Genomic DNA, 15,923 nt, shown 5'->3' with positions numbered 1-15,923 from the left:
TGTATCTTTAATATTTTAAATTCAGGTTTCATCTCCAAATTCAGTCCAATTTAAATCAGTAACATTTACTATTCATGACTTTTCTGAGGTGGAGGGGGGTGTTGGAGCTGGTTATTCTGCTAGAGGACTTTGGGACTAGTTAGTAGTCGTGTCAATCCTTAAAAGCACTACCCTATTCAAAAACAAAATGAAACCCTATTTTATTTATTTTATTTTATGGTGATCTTTAGATGCTGTCCAGTGACGATTGCACTACCACTATTTTTTTTTCACTTTCTTGGTTGCAATTGTTTGTTGTAGTTGTTGTTTTTTTCTCCTGTATATCCTGTTCCTGTCTTTGTAAAAAGAACAACCCAATATGGATGAGCTTAGATTGCTGGGGCTTGATTATGTCACAAATATAGAATAAGTGGTCTGGTGGTTCAACGTTAAAAAATCTAAGGGATCAAATACATTTATTCGTTTTTTTGATGCTTTATTGTGGGAAAAAAAAACAACAGTTCTAGATATGACTTTAGAGAGTAGTGTATTAATGTGGACGTCAAAAAAGAGGGAACTGTCAAGCCAGATACCCAGATATTTGTAGGAATTAACAAATTGGAGTACTGATCTGTCGAGGGAGGAGATATTGAAAGGTGATACGTGGTAGATTCCAGTTGAATACCACGCTTTGTTTTGTTGGTGTTTAAGTGAAGGTGAAGGTTGGAGAAAGCGTGTTGGATATTGTTGAAGCTAGTTTGCAAGGAAGTCAAGGCAGTGTCCAGGGAGGGACTGGATGTGTACAAGATGGTATCGTCGGCATATAAATGATTGATTTGAAATTGAATAAATTGTATTCGAAGGAAAAATGAAATTGAATGTATTTAGTAGTTCTTCTTTATTTTTACGTAATATTTTTTTCTTTTTCTCTGCAACATTTTAATTTTGTTAGTCCAAGAACGCTTGCCTTTTTTCCTTTTTTCGGGAGAGATTTTGAACTCAAAAGTGACGAAAGTTCGAGGTCACTTGACTTTTAGTGCTTGTTCAAAAAGAAAAACGTATAAACTGTGAATAAAGTATTTAAAAAAAAAAGAATATGGATGAGCTTGATTATTTCACAAATATAGAACAAGTGGTCCGGTGGTTCAACCTTAAATAGTTTAAGGGATTAAATTAATTTATTGATTTGAAATTGAATTGAATTGAAAAATGTGATTCATGATGCACTTCGAGAAAAAAGTCGAAATGTCGAGATTAATGTTGAAGTACAATTTCAAGAGAAAGTCGAAATGTGAAAAAAAAGTCAAAACGTTAAATGTCGAAATGTCGAGATTGATGTTGAAGAATAATTTCGAGAAAAAAGTCGAAATGTCGAGATTGATGTTGAAGTACAATTTCGAGAAAAAAGTCTAAATGTATTTCAACTTTATTTTCGAAATTTCGACTTTATTCTCGACATTTCGACTTTATTCACGAAATTTCAACTTTATTCTTGAAATTATATTTCAACATTAATCTCGACATTTCGACTTTTTTTGCACAATAAAAAAAAATCCCCTCTCTAATATTTTTTCTCCTGCATGGCCCTGATACATAGTTCTCTACGGAGCCCCTCTGGTGACATTTGAAAAAAATAAAATAATGCGTGGCCAAGCATTAATAACTCGTGGCCACGAGATAATCAATGCGTGGCCACGCATTATGTATCTCGTGCCCACGCATTATTTTACTCGTGGATGGCATTATAACCTACTGTCTGGACTTCGTGGATGCAACTTCCTTGGTGGGATGGTTATTCATCATTAATAACGGTAATTATAGTCTATTTATATTAAAGAGCAAGAGTATTGTCATGGCGAGTGTAGTAATAACATGTGACATTTGAAAAAAATAAAAGAATGCGTGGCCACGCATTAATAACTCGTGGCCACGCATTAATAACTCGTGGCCACACATTAATAACTCGTGGCCACGCATTAATAACTCGTGGCCACGCATTAATTATCTCGTGGCCACGCATTGATTATCTCGTGGCCACAAGATATTAACTCGTGGCCACGAGTTATTAAAGGAGCACGAGGCTCCTTTTAAGAAATGAGACTCTCTAGCGCCACCCTTCGCCACGACGGCCGTCGGGGGGTACTGCAGCCAACAGAAAAGCCGGCACGGGAGAACGGGGAGAACGCGCATGACGTCACATCCGCAGGACAGCGCGGGAAATTCGGGCCCAGAATTGCAGCACATTTTGCAGCACACAGCCTTTTCAAGGCAACGGAGAGATACACTAGAGGGCTCATTCTTTTTGGTTTGGAACGTTTCATCTGACATTATTACTAGAAAACTTAAAACGTATACGCATTTTTTTCATAAATCCTGCCTCAAGCTCCTTTAATATTATACTTATGACATATACGCATCTGCGCCGCACTTAGCAACAAAACGCCGCTGCATTGCATTGTGGGAAGTTTCTACTTAGCTAGTGTCCATCAATCGATACTAATACATTTCTCCGGAATGAGTATGGATAGCGCTTACTATTGTGTACGTACTAATGTTTCGGACGCACTAAAAAATCTCACATACTTTTTTTGCATACTCATTAGGGTAGAAGTATGCAATTTTGGACGCAGCCCTGGCTTTAATGAAGTTTTCATATCTATAAAGACCACCCTTTTCATCAAACTGGCAACACTTTCGGTGCGTCCGAAATGCCATACTAAACAGTATATAGTATATACATATACTAAAAAGTATACTTAAGTTTGGCACACTTTTGAGTACATATCAGTAGTATGCATTAATTCGGACGTACTATTAAGAGCGCACACGTCACTTCCTGCCGTTAGGAGGAAGTGACGTGTCACAGCAGCAGTAGCAGCAGTAGCAGCAGTAGCAGCTGTTACCATGGTAACAGCTGCAGCAGCAGCACCGCTCTGCTATTTCTCGTTTATCCTGGCCGAAACAAGATGAAATTATATATAATATTATTATATACGAATATTATAATGTTAATATATATAATAATATTATTATACTTAATATTATACTTATGACATATAGCAACCAAACACCACTGCATTGCATTGTGGGAAGTTTCTGCTCGGCTAGTTCACTACATCCATGGTCCATCAGGCTAGTGTCCATCAATCCACACTAAAAAAATTCTCTGGAATGAGTATGGATAACGCATACTATTGAGTACGTTCTAATGTTTCGGACGCACTAAAAAGTCTCACATACTTTGTTTGCATACTCATTAGGGTAGAAGTATGCAATTTCGGACGCAGCCCTGGCTTTAATGAAGTTTTCATATCTATAAAAAAAACACCCTTTTCATCAAACGGGCAACAATTTCGTTAAATCCAGGAACGGTTTCCTCTTTTCCTTTTTTCCGGGGAGGGATTTGAACGCAGCACCTCCGACGGTCCGCGGTCACGTGACTCCTCGTCTCTGATGTCTCTCTCATCGTGGCGCGAGAAAATACCGTTACCTTTAATATACTTCAATCTCTGAACAAAAACCATCAAAACTGAAGGACCAGCGTCTCCAAATGCCGCCAGCTGCGGGGCTGAGCTAGGTCCGCCCCGGCGGAGCGGTTGTGATGTTATATCAGTGATTCCGGGTCAGGGGGGAAGTTTGAAGGTTTGAACGGCATTGTTGCAAATCAGGTCGAGGCTGTTTGTTATTCTCACTTTTACGTTAGTTCCGTCTCTTCTACGGGGCTACAACGTACAAAAAAACGTGCGAGCTTTTTTTTTTTATAGTGTCATGAAAGAAATGTCAAGGTAAGTGCGTTTTTTGTGAAGTTACGCGCTGTTTTTGTGGCTGTTTTTGAAGAATAGGCTAAAGAGCTAACGCTAGCTACAGGCCCTGCTTGTTATTGTGGAAATAACTGGCAATAACAAGCCGTTTGTTCTTTTATCATTTGCATTTAGAGCATGTTGGAGCTTGAAAAGGCTGAAATGTTGCAGTGTTGCCCGCTGGTTGAACCGGTTCCTCCGCTTTTAGAGCACTTGCTAAGTTAGCCATGTGTTAGCCGCGATGCTAACGCTCATAATAAACAAACAGGTTTAAATCACCGATTATTCTGATTATATTTATTATATTCAGTTATTTATCATTGTTTTAACGAAGATCAATCGAAATATTCATTGTCTCAGTCTGAAGTTCAAGTCTAAGTGAGTTTGTTTACATGAAGCTTTTGCTGTTAAAGATCCAGACAGTTAAATATAAAATAAATATAAATATAGAATAAATATAAATATAGAATACATATAGAATAGAATAAATATAAATATAGAATAAAATAGAATACATATAGAATAAATATAGAATAATAAAATATAGAATAGAATAAATATAAAATAAATATCGAATAGAATAATAGAAATATATAATATAATACATATAGAATAAAATATAGAATAAATATAAAATATAATAAATATATAATAAAATAATAGAATACATATAGAATAATAGAATACATATACAATAAAATGATAGAATACATATAGAATAAATATAGAAAAAGATCAAATAATAAATATAGAATAGAAAAAATATACAATAGAATAAATATATAATAGAATAAATATAATAAAATAGAATACATATAGAATAATGGAATGAATATAAAATAATAGAATAAATATATAAAAAAATAGAATAAATATAAAAATATAGAATAAAATAAATATAGAATAAATATATAATATAATACATATAGAATAAATATAAAATAATATAGAATAAAATTATAGAATAAATATAGAATACATATAGAAAAAGATAATAAAATAATATAGAATAAAATTGTATAATATAATTATATATAATATATATAAATAGATATACAATAGAATAGAAACACATATAGAATAATAGAATAGATGTAGAATAAATATAGAATAAATATAGAATAGAGTAATAGAATACATTTAGAATAGAATGAATAATAGAATAAATATAGAGAATAATTGAATACAAATAGAATAGAATATTAGAATAACCTTTTTTTTTAAGTGAAGGGGCTTCAAGAAGTGTTAGTTCTAGTAAAAACATTTCTGCATATGTATCACTGATCAGACCTTTCTTTTGTTCTTTTACACTTTTCTGTTTATGTTGAAATATTTTCCTGATTCTTTTTTTTTTCTTCTATTTTTCAATATATTTTTTGTTTAATTTTCTCAGTCTCTGTTTTGTATTTAAAATGTTTTCCCTTCCATGCAAGCGTTTGTACCGGCCCCGCTTTTACAGATGGATTGATAAATAAAGAATAAGTATATATAGAATGAATAATAGAATAAATTGGCCAAAGTTATTTCTCATTATTTTAACCAAAATAAGTCAAAATATTCCTTGTCTGAGTAATGCAGCTCAAGTCTAAGTGTGTGTTTACATAAGGCTTTGCTGTTAAGATCCCAGACAGTTGTTAAATATAGCATGAATATAGAATAGAATAAGCTTTATTGGCCAAGTATGAAAATGCCAGACAGGGAATTTGCTTTAGTTTGTTTTCGCTCACTGAACCCAGATTTAAATAGTTACAAACTGTAATAGACAAATGGCTCTTATTAACATATTTAAAAGTGAAAGGTGCAGCAGTATGAGGTAGACATGGTTATTGAAAGGTGCATTGTTACAGCATATGATTATTATTATTATTATTATTATTATTATTATTATTGCACAGTGATTGATTACTCTGAGACTATATGAGTGATGAGAGTTCATCACAGCAACAGCTTGGGGGAAGAAACTGTCTCTGAGTCTGGAGGTTTTAGCGTACAGAGCTCTGTAGCGCCGTCCAGAGGGGAGGAGTTCAGACAGACTGTGTCCTGGGTGTGAGGGGTCTGCAGAGATGCTACCTGCCCGTTTCCTGGTCCTGGACCGGTACAGGTCATGGATAGATGGGATAGATTTGTCCCAATTAGCCTCTCCACAGACCTAATTGTCCGTTGCAGTCTGTGCCTGTCTAGTTTGGTGGCCAATCCGAACCAGACAGTGATGGACGTGCAGAGAACAAACTGGATGATGGCAGAGTAGAAGGTGGTCAGCAGCTGCTGTGGCAGGTTAAACTTCCCGAGCTGATGCAGGACATTCCGGACATAGTTGATGTGGGTGGTCCACTTCAGGTCCCGGGAGATTGTGGATCCCAGGAACCTGAAGGTGTCTGTGGTGGAGACAGTGACTACGTTTACATGCAGTCAAAATTCGGGTTATTGCTAATATTCCAGTTACTGAAACATTCAGAATATTCAGTTTCCATGCGTGAGCGAACAGGGTTATCCCTGTATACATGGTAATTAATCATTTGGGATGTCTGGATCAAACCAGCGACGCACGGAGAACATCATGACGCAATTCCCGTCATTTCCGCTTCTTCTTCCTGTATCCAAATTAGGGCTGGGCGATTTTGGACAAAAATAAAAACCCGATTTTTTTTTTTTTTTTTTTTTTTCTCTCTGAAAACCCGATTTTCGATTTCGATTTTTTTGGTAAAACTACAAAAGACAATGGAATAAATTGTTTCAAATATTTTATCTTTATTTTTAAAGAAAAATAGCAAACAAATGTGCCTATTGGGAATGAAGTGCAATTGAAAGATAATGTAAATTGTCCTTGAGTTTAGTAAAGTGACAACATTTACCATTTTCTTGACCAAACAAAGATGACTAGACGAGCTCTGTCTGTAATGCAGCCAGCTGCAAGAAAGGAAAATCGATTTTCCTTTTTTTAACATCGATTGTGATTAATAAATCCGATTTAGATTTAAAATCAATTAATCGCACAGCCCTAATCCAAATCCAAAACAACAATAACAGCAGCACGGTGGATAATGAACAGCCCAGTAGAAGTCGTTTTGTTTCTTGTCCCTGTAGTTACGCCTTTTTCAGCGTCTTCCAGCGGAGCTTGATCTGGTCTGGCGTTCGTACAAATCCTGCTTTGCTCACCTTTTTGTAAATCTGGCTATCCCGGTACTTTCTACCGTCTACAAATGCAAAAATGTTCATATCTTTCATTACATTTATGAAGTGATTAGTCTCCTCCTGGTCTTGTGTTTCTCCATGTTTATAAGAACTTCCTGGACTCAAAAGACCAAGATTCCTTGCGAAAAAAACATGCGCAGAAAACAAATTCCTGTTCCTTTTGATGGGGAAATCCCGTTAGGATATACATGACCAAATATTCGGGTTAGAAAAGGAGTAACCCAGGGGTCATATTGGGGTTTTAAAAACTGGAATATGAGCAAATTCCGGTTATTCAAAGGGGCTATTGGTGTTTACATGGCCGTGCGCAACCGGGTTATTGCTAATATTCCGGTGTTAAAAGGGTTATTTACTGCATGTAAACGCAGTCAGTGCTAGTGAGGATGGTGAGGGGCGGTGGGTTTTTCCTGAAGTCCACTAGACAGCCGTTAAATATAAATTCCAATAAAAAAACAACAGTTTTTTATCAATATTTGTGCTGTTATCTCACTGGCAAACGACTCGCCTCACCTGGAGTGTTTAGTTCATGTTGCAGAAGCCTTGCTACAAAGTGAAAGTAGTGAGTGGTTGGCAGGGGTGAAAGTAGGATAAAGTTCTTGTAGGAACTAATCCCCCAACCGGGCCCAACCTCAGACAAAAATTAAATTGTACAATTTTAAAATAACTGTATGTAGTAAGACACAGAGCACAGAGTTCTGGATGAGAGCTGCACAGAGCTAGCTAATAGCCTACATAAATTAAAAGGTTCATGCTAAATCCGGTGTATTTATACTGCCTTATGTGGTGGCCATCAATATGCATTGCCCCATCTAAATAAATAAAAATGTATTTATTTTTTATAATTTCCAGTGTAATGTTATGTGTGTGTTTTCAGACAGTAAAGTTTAACATTTTTAGGCTTAACATTATTTAGCTAGTTGGCTCTTAATCCTGTCAGTAGCCGACCTGATCTTTTTGGTTCTGCTGCTGCTTCCTCCCTCTTTTCTTCATCTCTAACTTCGGAGTCAGACTCCCTTTTTCTCTTAAATATGTTGTAAATCTTTCTCTGCATTTTGATGATGGTTATGTACATGTGTTCACGGTATGTTCCTGTGCCGTATTCTGCCACCAGGAGGCGCTGTGGGCTGCTCGTTACATTACAGCGGTGTATATATAACCAGTGTTGTGCAAGTTCATACTTCTCATGGACTAGTTCAAAGTTCAGTTCACATAGTTTAAAAATGAATAGTTCACGTTCATAGTTCACCGTTTCCACTTTGAACTGGTTCAAATTCAGTTCATTTCAATATTTTTCGGGGAGAAGTACAAATGAAACGCCCCCCTATCCTAAAACTGTTCACTGTACAATCATGTATTGTCCTGGTGGCTTTTCAACTTTACTCAGAGGCTGTAAATCTCCAACAATGTGGTCCATTATCAGTTTGTCTCCCTGTTGCTGGGAAATCAACCCCCTGAAGGTGCAGCAGGGGGAATGGGGTCGTTTGGGGCTGTTGGGTCTTCTTGGTCTTTCCTGATCACTTTGTTTGATTATCAAGGACTCACAGATATATTCTCTCTCTCTTCAAGTTCTTTATTTGCAAATATGTTGCGTTCAGTTCAACGTTCTCATAGAAATGAATGCGTTCATTTGAACTCGTTCATGCACAACACTGTATATAACGTTACGCCTCTGTAGTGTAGTTTGCTCGTCTGAGGGACAAACTGGCAGCGTTAGATAAAGGGATACCTTTGTCTTGTAGTTAAAGGGGACCTATTATGAAAAAAACGTTTTCTCTTGCTTTAACATATAAAGTGGTCTCCCCTCAGCCTGCCAACTCAGAGAAGGAGGAAAGCAACCAGATTCTGCAGTGTCTGTACAGCCGTCCGGATGAGCCGTCCAGTGTGATGTGGATCTACGAGCCGTTCATATTCTGTTCCCGTCGTTACGTAATGAAAATGTGATTTACATAGGTTGGCCTCCGATGCGTGAAACCACGCCCACAACTAACTCCGCCGTCCGGAGCTTCCGCCATTTTTTCGTAGCGGTGTATCGCGTCATTCAGGCAGCCAATCAGCACAGAGCTTCATTATCATAGCCCCGCCCACTCAGAATCCCGCATAGATAATGAGGTTAGAGAATGGGATGCTAAAGACATGGCTCGGAGGCTGAATTTCTAATTTATTTAGCAAAAACAATCAAAAGCTTGTTTTTAAGACATTCAAGGCCTGTTTAAAATAACTATTAGATGCCATAATAGGTCCCCTTTAACATTTGATTAGTTTCTGCTCGTTGTGAGCATCAGTAAGCTGGTAACACAGGTGGATCATCTGTCCTCTCCACTCCTTTTCTCTTTCCGATCCGGGTCTCCATGTCTCTCCGGATCCCCGTTCTGGACCGATCCGGCTAACTTTCCCCCTGTTGGTTGGTAATGTGTTGCTCCTTTCTCCCGGCAGCACCATGCCTGGCGGGCAGCAGGCCCAGAAGCACTACGGCATCACCTCGGCCATCAGCCTCGCACCGCCACGGGAAATAGACCACGACTACACCAAGAAGCTCTGCGAGGCTATGAAACCGTTTGGGGTGTTTGAAGACGAAGAAGAATTAAACCACAGGTGAGAAACGTCATAATAATGTTGTGACACTGAGACCACGTTTACACATAGTATTTAGAAAAACGGATATTTCCCCCTCTACGTTTTGAAAAATACCATTATTTACATCAATTGTTTTCAAAATCTCTTCAATTGTAAACACAGGTCGCACACATGACGCTGGTGACGTTTCTGTCGCATAATGTGACGTTCTGAAGCCTAAATGTCGTTTCCCTCTGTTTACAAGCAAACGTGAAGACTGAGTTTTTGCAAATCTCCACTTTGGCCGGAGTTTTCAGAAATCGTTTTTGGTGACTTTGAGCTTCGTTTTTTTGTAAACGAACGGCCAAAACACCACAGTTTTTGCTACGTCAGGCCTAAAATCAGGGCATAAAACATTACTGTTTACTGAAGCGTACTCCTAAGTTAAATACTTACCATCTGTACTCTACTGCCCCTATTTTTTAACAACTTGTGCTTTTTATTATTTTACCTCTTTTCTCATAATTTAGTTTCATTTTATTTGTTATTTAAACGTACTCTTAAATTAAATACCTTTTGAAAACCGTGCAAAGTTATGGATAAGCCCTGAATGCAGGCATTGTGACGTAGAATTGTCAAATTGGTTTGATTCACTGCACGAATCGGCACAGATTACTTTTGTTATACTGTATTTGACCCGGTCTTTATACGTTTTAGTATTTCATGATTTAAAAAAGAAATGCATTAACTAAACATTGTCTCCACACGGGGAAAATATTGCCTAAAACAGCATATTTTTTACCCAAATAATGGGCAGTTCTTGCATAGCAAAGATCTTAAATGAATTTTATAGTTTGCCTTCAGAATTCAGCCGGCGGATGAACTAAAACAACCTTTTGTGTGTGTTTCTGCTTTGTTCATGCCGTTGCTGTGTTTTTGAGTGTCATGTTAAGTCTGTGGCTGCGTTTGTAAACTATCTGCCCCCACAAACATTCAAACACTGAGAGCAAAACTTCCAGGACTTGGCATTTCTTTCCCTTTAAAACCTCAGCCACATAAACTTTGTGAACCTTTTATGTCGGAAAGACTTGGTCTTTGTTTTTCAAAACAAAACTGTCGGTTGAATTCTTGTCCGGGGTGTCTTCATCAGAAATCTGAGACTGTAGTTGGGCAGAAAGCTTTAAGATTGTTTTATTTTTGTGGAATGAACCCATAGTTCAGAAGAGTAGACAAGAAAAAGCCACGTCCAGAGTGGATATGACGAGTGACAGCTTGTTCAGAATCACTGCCACGCTGCTATTTTGATCGTCTCTCTTACACACTGGAACCTGCACGCTCACCAGGGCTTCTTCTTTTCCAATGATGTCATGTGATTTTAAAACAAACAGGTACATTTGCAAGCTGGGCTGGTGTTCCTGGAATAAAATTAAAGTTCAGCTCCTCCAAAAATGGTCAATCTGGAGCTCCGACAAATGTATTTTAAAGCGCCCGTTGACTCTTTTTTTTTTTTGTGTGATCAACTGTTTTTATTATTTTGTTGAAGCATACAATCAAATCGAACAATTATGGACGCAATTGTATTGGAAAAACCTTTAAATCACCCGAACCCCCCACCCACCCTGTAGCGATCCAACAAGACAACAATAACACAATAACAGGACAAAACAAGCAAGACAAGAAAGCCAAATAAACAAATAGAAATGTGATAAATGTTCAGTCACTATTCAGTTCTTATAGTTTTTCAGTGGCCTGTGTCCATATTTTAATCTCCTGGGTCCCGCATAGGGCAGGGGATTGATTCAAATGTCAAGATTTGATTCCGATTCTTAAGATTCAGAATCGATTATCAAGATTTGATTCGATTCCGAATCTTCCGATATTGATTTGGGTTAGTGTTATTAAAACAGTTTTTTGAGCTGTTGCATGAATTATATGACTGTAGTTATGCAAAATATTACTACTAGTATTATATTGAGATTCAACAGCAAGTATTGCAGCTAATGATGCTGTAAGGACCAATCACCTCCCAGAATACTGATAGAACTGCTTTCAGAAACATCGTGGGTCAGAATTATCAAACAGATCCAGGGAGGAAACAGACGGATGAAATTGGTTTTATTTTTTCCCACATTCCGTTTTTATTTGTTCCATTTTCGGTCTATTTTGGTTTTTAATTTTTGAGAATTTTGTTTTTTAGCATTTTTCGCAAATGTAACCCCAAGACAGTATATAACGTAATGAAATATAGACAATTTATGCAATTATAACACTTTAATGTTTTCATACCGTTAAACATATTTAAAGGCAAAAACATGGCACCAGTTATTCTCGTGTCCAACAAAACATTACTTTTTTGGGGATAAACAAAAAAATAACCAAAAGTTGTAATGTAATGATGAAAAAAAAAAATACATAAATTAATAATGTATGTGCTTTTATTGTCTACTGTATATCTTAATGTTACTCCCCTTCTCCCTTCCCCCTAGGAGGTCTTTCACCTCCTACCAGGCCATTGCCTTAAATAAGAATGTATTCTTAGCAATTCTTGCCTGGTAAAATAAAGGTTTACTACTACTACTAATAAAATAAAAAAAATCAATAAAAAAAAATCGATCTTTAGACATATGAATCGATTTTTAGGAATTAATATGAGAATCGATTTAGAATTGGAAAATCGATTTTTTTCAACACAGGCCTAGTCCCGCACCATGAATTCTTGCCCCTGAAAGTTCCATATCTAGAATGTCCATAAACAGATTAAACCAGTGACATGTTGGTAGATCGTGTGGTGGTTTCCATCGAAGAGCAAGCATTTTTTTTAGCTGCTGTTAATCCTGCCAGGTACACAACTTTTTCTTTGTAATGTAAATTTAGCTGAGAGTCATCATTAATCAGGAGTCTGGGAGAACATGGGGTTGCCTTTCCAGTGACGTTGGATATATACATATATACTGACTTTTTGCCAAAACATATGAAGGAATGATCCTGTGGTTTTACTTGAACAAAAACTGCAAAGAGGACAATTGGTTTTGTTCATTGCATGTTGTTTTTTTGGTTCTAAATAAGTTCAATGCAGAAAGTTAAAATGTCCCGTTTACTCTTAGGAGGAAGGTTTGCATGGGAGACAGATGCTGTAAAGGTGTTTTTCATTTCAGACTTGCTGTTCTCGGGAAGCTGAATAATTTTGTTAAGGAGTGGATTGCAGAGATTAGTGAATTAAAGGTAAGTCCATCTTAGGTTTTATTCAGAAGTCTTCATTTTACATCAAATTAATTCATCAGAAGTCACGTTTTCGATTGGTTTCTTCATTCTGTTGATTTTTTTTCTCCTGCAGAACCTTCCACCGTCGGCAATTAGCTGCGTCGGGGGAAAGATATTTACATTTGGTTCATACAGACTCGGAGTGCACACAAAAGGTATGTATGATTATTGCAATGTTTCAGTATCCTCTTTTTCAAACGGCTGTTTTTGCTGGACGTTAAACTTCAGGGACGACTCTGTTGACGTGTGTTTTGGCTTCGCTGGCTTTGAAAGCCGTAGAGGAATCGTCCACAGAGCCATGTTTTAAGCAGCTGTGCGTTTCACTGCGGTTGAAAAGCTCGGTTTGGCCTGACGCTACAGACACGGCCGGCATTGTCATCGTCTTCATCCGTTGTGTTTGTGAAAAGAGCAGTTCTGGGGTCCGAGAGCTCCGGCTCCCCGCGGACTAAAGCCTTTAGTGTTTTCACTCTGCTATTGTTCTCAACACTGACGGCGATGATCAATGGCTGAACTATATTTATACAGAAATTCAGATGTAATAGATTTACACTTCATACCATTTTTAGTCATTGACCTCTTTTATGCAGTTTTCAAGGAAGCTTATCTAGAAAATATGCAAATGTCATTCATGGAAAATAATTCTGATCATCTTTTGATGTTTTCTTTGTAATGAATGAACATGTTGCACGTCAAAGTGCACAGCTCACTCATTGCTGAAAAAAAGGAGAAACTGCCTGAAAATGCCTGAAAAACAGATGATTCAGTTCGTTTTAAAGCAACACAAAGGGAACTTCTGCCATTTTTGGCTCAGCGCATCTCCGTTTAGCTGTCGAGGTCAAGACACGAAACTGACCAAGATCTATGCCTGTTTGGTGTCTTGTTTTATCTTTCCTTTCCTGACAGTCTTGTGTACTTTTAGGCTGATGGGGATTTAGGCTGAAGTTGTAGTACGATGTCACACTATGTACCGAATTGCCATGATTACGCTGGGAAGGAGGCAGAAAAGGTGACGAGATGAATAAAAAAACGATTCTGGGCCGAATCACTGACGTGTTTTCGGACGGGATTAGAATCACGGACGTCCCCTGCGATTATTAAAAATCCCTCCAGGTCTTTTAGTATTTTAATCCTGTGCGAATGTGGCATTAGTGGCATCCGTCACGATGTCCGCCGTGGCTCTGGGAGGTGAATCCATCACATGTAAAGTGACTCTCAGCTGTGACGAGAGGGAACCAGGATGGGATCCGGGGAGAAACAGATGACGCTCCCTGAAATTATAAAATATCCCTTCAGATGAAACTGAGGTCCTTTGTGTTGCTTTAACTGCGTCAGACCAGTGTGTCACATTTGTTTTAAAAAAAAAATAACAGTTTGGTTTTATTATATTTTTAAATAAATATAGAATAGAACAAATATTAATATATAGAATAAATATTAATATATAGAATAAAATAATATACATTAAATATAGAATAAAATAATAGAATGAATATAGAATAAATATTAATATATAGAATAAGTATACAATGGAATATATATATATATATATATATATATATAGAAAGAATAGAATTATAGAATAAATAAATATTGGAATACCGGTAACTTTTTTTTTTTAAAGCGAAGGGGCTTCAAGAAGTGTTAGTTCTAGTAAAAAAAACAAAACATTTCTGCATATGTATCACCGATCAGACCTCTTTCTTTTGTTTTACACTTTTCTGTTTATGTTGAAATATTTTCCTGATTCTTTTTTTTTTTTTTTTTTTTTTTCCTCCTATTTTTCAATATATTTATTTTTTGTTTAATATTCTCAGTCTCTGTTTTGTATTTAAAATGCTTTCCTTTCCATGCAAGCGTTTGTACTGGCCCCATTTTTACAGATGGATTAATGAATAAAGGAGTCAAAAATAAAGACACTGACTTTGTTCTCAATTGCGGGTCCAGAACGGAAACAGAGCGCTTCGTCCAGAGCGGCGCAGCCACAACCGAGACAGGGGCGACTTATTTACGGGAAATTAACTGCAAGTAATTCAGCTGCCGCTGCCAGAACTCGAGGAAGTCAGGCCGTGTTCGTCTTGCTGAAGTGGTTTATTCATTTAGTTTTAATTGAACCAGACCGACTATAGGATATAACTTCTTAATCCTGCCAGTATTAACTTCACCGGGGGGCACGTACACGTCCGAGGAGTCTTATGGCGCTTTTCCACTAGTACCTACTCAACTCGGCCTGGTTTCTTTTCCATAACAATCCAGCACCTGCAGCAGAAGTAGGAGGTTGGAGCGAAGCTGCTGTGACGTATTTTGATTGTGTATCTAAACGAAGAAGACAACAACACTAAAGATGTAGAACCTGGAGGAGATGATAAATGTGCTGCTGGGTCTGTGGCTTGTGTTTGATATCAAGTTAAAAGAATGAGAGTGAGAGAAGCTTCAAGCGGCAACGGTTTTTAATTTTTTTTTGTTTGTCTCGGCGCTGCCCTGAAAGTACGGAAGAGTATTAGGGGCATGCAGGAGAAAAAATATTTGAGAGGGGAAGATTTTATTTTTTTATTGTGCCCTTCGAGAGAAAAATGTCGAAATTAATGTTGAAATACAATTTCAAGAATAAAGTCGAAATTCCGAGAATAAAGTTGAAATACATTTCTACTTTTTTCTCAAAATTTTGACTTTTCTCAACATTTCAACTTTTTTCGCGAAATTGTACTTCAACATTATTCTCAACATTTCAACTTTTTTCTCGACGTTTTGACTTTTTTCTCAACATTTCGGCTTTTTTCATAATGAAAAAAAAATCTTCCTTCTCTAAAATATTATTTTTATTTTTCTCCTGCTTGGCCCTAATACTCTTCCGTAGAAAAGTCTGTTGGTAGCTGAGCAGCTATGAAGTGACAGAGCTCCTGGTAGATCTGGTCGTTCCTTATCGCCCGTTTAGATCCCTTTTTAATTCTTTCCTCAGCCACCAGGTTTATGAACATCTGCACCTCAGAGTTGGATCACCAAACAGACTTCTGCTGCCGTTGCTGCTGGAATAAAATGAACAAGAAGATCTTTCTTTCAATCAATCTTTCTCTGATGTCACATCCTGACTCAGACGTCTGACTCCAACCCCCTGACCAATCGGTGGCCTGTAGTGTGATG

At 37.2% G+C, this 15,923-nt stretch overlaps 1 protein-coding gene across 1 annotated transcript in view; it reads left to right on the top strand.

Annotated features, from left to right (window-relative positions):
* Window positions 1-3,400: 3,400 nt before the first annotated feature.
* The window catches only part of papolg (poly(A) polymerase gamma), a 31,774-nt gene continuing 19,251 nt past the window's right edge, over window positions 3,401-15,923 (top strand). Inside the window, exons 1-4 of the mRNA XM_061744986.1 lie at window positions 3,401-3,764; window positions 9,405-9,563; window positions 12,680-12,746; window positions 12,859-12,940. Of these exons, the coding sequence (XP_061600970.1) occupies window positions 3,748-3,764; window positions 9,405-9,563; window positions 12,680-12,746; window positions 12,859-12,940 (325 nt within the window). The 5' untranslated portion in view covers window positions 3,401-3,747. The remainder of the gene's footprint in view (window positions 3,765-9,404; window positions 9,564-12,679; window positions 12,747-12,858; window positions 12,941-15,923) is intronic.

Source organism: Cololabis saira, chromosome 17 (genome assembly GCF_033807715.1).
Source record: "Cololabis saira isolate AMF1-May2022 chromosome 17, fColSai1.1, whole genome shotgun sequence".
NCBI classification, from domain to species: domain Eukaryota; kingdom Metazoa; phylum Chordata; class Actinopteri; order Beloniformes; family Belonidae; genus Cololabis; species Cololabis saira.
Note: the sequence above shows the minus strand (reverse complement) of the source record. Positions and strands in the feature narration are given on the sequence as shown.